The sequence below is a fragment of the Gadus morhua genome, chromosome 10 (genome assembly GCF_902167405.1).
Source record: "Gadus morhua chromosome 10, gadMor3.0, whole genome shotgun sequence".
NCBI lineage: Eukaryota > Metazoa > Chordata > Actinopteri > Gadiformes > Gadidae > Gadus > Gadus morhua.
In genome coordinates, this window is record NC_044057.1 from 9326170 (window position 1) to 9330093 (window position 3924).

The 3924-nt window shown below is 42.5% G+C and overlaps 1 protein-coding gene across 1 annotated transcript; it reads right to left on the reverse strand.

Moving 5' to 3' along the window:
* Positions 1-996: 996 nt before the first annotated feature.
* On the reverse strand, positions 997-3712 carry LOC115551995 (uncharacterized). The gene is made up of 5 exons (XM_030367669.1): positions 3501-3712; positions 3235-3392; positions 3021-3132; positions 2539-2782; positions 997-2355 (listed from the first exon to the last, which is right to left on the reverse strand). The coding sequence occupies exons 1-5, from the start codon at positions 3646-3648 to the stop codon at positions 2094-2096; spliced, it is 924 nt and encodes a 307-aa protein (XP_030223529.1). The 5' UTR covers positions 3649-3712; the 3' UTR covers positions 997-2093.
* Positions 3713-3924: the final 212 nt, after the last annotated feature.

Here is a 3924-nt window from a genome sequence, read left to right on the forward strand (position 1 = left end):
TGGAGCACAACCTTCGAAGAAGAAATCTAGTTTCGCCGGCTCCCATGGGAAACAATAAAGCTGCCCATTGTAGAATGCGAGAGACTCGATGGAACGTTTGAAACGTCTTTATATGTATTATTATTATTTATTTTTAAACAACCTCTTGCCTACAGAGCAAGCGTCTCTATCGATTGGGCCACGGCCACGGTGACCACACTGTAGGAACTGGATTTACTAATATATATCGATATGACGCTACAACTAACAACAAATGAGAGGAGAACTCCTCAAAGCAGATCTGTGCTAAACTGATTTGGTCTGCTTGTCTTGTTCAGCGATTGGGCGCAAACACTTCAAATGCATTGGCTGAGAGAAAAGAAGGGCAGAGATTATTAGCATACTAGAGAGACGCTGTATTTTACGGCGTTGTGATGTGCACAAAAGCGCCGTATTTTACGCGCGGTTTGATGTGCACAAAAGCGCCGTATTTTACGCGCGCTCTTGAAAGGCTTAATTGCGGCGTAAAAAGCGGCGCTTTTTTGCGCATGACGGCGTAAAATACAGCGTTTTTCTACCTTTTACGGCGTTTTTTACGGCGTTTTTTACGGCGTAATGAAGGTGATACGCGTCTAAATGATGCCGTTTTCTGGCGGGGATGGCTTGCCATACTCCACACACCAAAAAACTCCGCCCCCATTATTCCGGATGTACTAGCCCACACCGGCGCCGACTAGCTGCGCGGCAGCGTTCCGCGCCGCGCCGCCCAACTACTCTTCGAGCCAATGTTCTATTCCCTAGCGTCGCCGCCGCAATTTTCCGTCTCGTAAACGGTCGTTGCCATTTGAAATGAATTGCGTCCGATCTTGAATTCCGAATGCTTCGTGAACGGAATTAAAACATGGCGGACGTAGAGGAGCCAGGACCTGCAGCAGGTCATTTGGAGTCAGTTAAAAACAGCACAGGGTGGAATGTTAAATGATCCAGAGCTGCCAACTTTTCAAAAAACCTTGGAGTGAGATTTTGTCGGGGGTACCCCTGACAACGCAGGCTCAGATTTGAGGGAATTTTATATAATTGGATGTTGAACCCATGTTGTACCCTGCATTTTGGTGGTTTGTGGGTAGGCCCCAAGCCATTGATAGGGGCGGCTCACTGGAGATGGGCAATACTGGTTACATTATGTGAAGCAAAGACATAGCTGAAGGTCCATCCCAAGGAAATTTTGGATCAAGTAGATGTGATTTCTTTCATTATAGTGGATTTTTGGGTGGTCTGCTAAAGATGTGCAATACCTGAACTTATTCTGATTCATGTTTGGCATCAGGACTTGTAGGGCCTAGTCTGGAGTTGGACATTAAACCAGAAAACTATTGTTGTGCCTAAATGACTGCCTATGTGTCACAATATAGCCTTATTCATAGACCAGTAATTTGACCTAGGTAGGTTGATTGATATTTTGACCACAACAATGGTATTAAACAAATTCTGAACTGAAACCTAACCTATGTTGTGAATAATTGTATTCTTAAGAGCACTTATTGATTTATGTTCAGCCAAAAACGACAAGATTAGTTAGGGAGATAAATGATTCTTCATTCAAAGCCTCCCACCACATGGTCCATTAGAAACAGTGCTTAAACAGTACAACTTTTTCAAGCAATAAAAGATGAATGCATTACAAAAATAACAAAAAATGAAGTCATCCGTATCAGATGCAGATCAGAAGTTAGTCCTCGTCTATGATCTGTGGGCACGGTTATACTGGCCTGTGGCCTTCTTGGAGGCCTTGAGGACATCTGAGGGGGGCTCCCATTTGAAACAGGGCTCCAGGTCGGCCATCTTTATGGTCATTATTGAGGACAGGGTGCCATCCAGTGCTAGGCTGTTTCTGGTCTTTGTTTTGTTCAGTCCCACAACTGAAAACACCCACTCAGCGTCTGCGTTGGAATGGGGCAACACCAGGACCAGCTTGGCAACGGCAGCAAGCCTCTGAAATTCGTTGGCTCCTGTCACCTATGGAAAATGCATCAAGAACACAATGGAAAAACATACCTTGATTTTTTTACTGATTAAAACTGTAAGTATACTGTAGGTTGATCCATTAACACAGTTCAGATAAAAATATGCAAAATTTGGAAAATGCATGACAATATATACATGCGACAAGCAAAACAGCCAAGCCACAGCTGCCAAATGGAAACACAAAAAAATAAATGTTTTGCCTTATGTTTCCGGGTTGCCATTTCAGCCCAGAAGCTTTCCATTTCAGTTTCATCCTGCAGGGATATCATTGGCATGGTCTGATAACTTAGAAACTCCTCACCCAGAAGGTCATGCTCCTCTGGACCATGGTATGGGAGGAGATGGGGAAACCTATTTATGAAAGTAGTTACAAGTTGTTAGGTATATTGTCATCAACCAACAGCAGTTCATACGCATCTTTGAGGAGAAGCCATATAAGAATAGCTCATGTTTAGGAGTGAACATATATCATCATAAAAAGCAGGATATTTTAGCTAAGATGATAGACAATAATTAGAGGGAAAGAAAACAAACCTTTCAACAAAGTACAGGACAGCTCCGATGTCACTTTCAGCCCTCTGCCGTACGTCTACAAATTTTGAATGTTTGAGCAGTGGCTCTTTCAGTGGCAGCTTCTTTAGTGCATAGGCCACAGCACTTGTCAGGAAACATACCACAGCTTCATGGAATGAATCCACCTGCTGTGGTGTGATGTCACCCTCGTCAAGTAGCCTGTTGAGTTTAGCCCTGGTTGTGAACCCAATGTTCAACTTTCTTCCTGTTAGAGATACAGCATACCATGTTAACGTAAATGGTTTAACATGCTGATGCTGCAATATCAGCTAGACATATAGGGCAAGAAATCCAACCAGAAGCCCACTGTTAATGGAAGGACTACCACACACCTTAATAGGTTTCTACTCATGAAGTGACAAAATGCTAGGTACAAGGCTACGTGTCACATGTTATTGATCACATAGCACAGTGTTTGATCATAATAATAGTCAATCACTAACCTGGCAAATGGTTTGCCGTCTCCCCAAAGGCAATGTCACCAGGCTCCTCAAGGCCCTGCAGAGCTGCTGGAACAATGAACTTTGAACAAAGCTTGCGTACAAATTTCTCCATCTATAACAGACATTTACAAAATAGTGGGTGAAACATGTTTTAGAAGATCCCTGCAGATATCAGCAAGACACAGAATAGAAAAACTGCAAAATCCAATCCCACCTCATCATACAACATAAATATTGATGACCGCTCTCTTTGAAGAAGCAAGTTGAAAGTAGTGAAAGTTGGAACGGTGGATTGAAAGAACAGCAGGTACACTTCTGTCATGGGGTCAGTGAACGTCTGCACAAGCCTCTTGAACCTGGCCTGGTTTTCATCTTGAATCAATCAATAAATAACACAAAACAAGAGGTTATCAATAATACAAGTATGTGACTAACAATCCATGTAGTTGCTGCATAATGAAATAGATAAATGATCTATACCAGCAGATTTGAAGTAGCTGGCCAGAGGTTCATAAAGCCTCAGGATCCTGGTCACACAGCGTTCAAGGCTTAGCCAACGAACCGAGACATGGAGGAGGACCTCCATGTACTCCGCTTCATGGAGCTCACAAAACTCTGTTCCAGACATTTAATTCCATATCATTTATTTTCTACAGCTCAGCATTTCAATATTACATTTAATAGTATCAAACATGCATACCTCTCAGGTATCCTTTCCGATTTGTGCTACCCTTGAACCAGTAACCGATGTCCACTATCATGTCCTCCAAATCAAAATGTGACACCTGCAATTAATCAAATCATAATCAGTCAATGCATGTAATTAGGATTAAAATAAAAAGTTACATGTAAAGACCTTAACTCACTTTAAAAAATCCCACTCCTGCAGCTTTGGCGGTGTTAT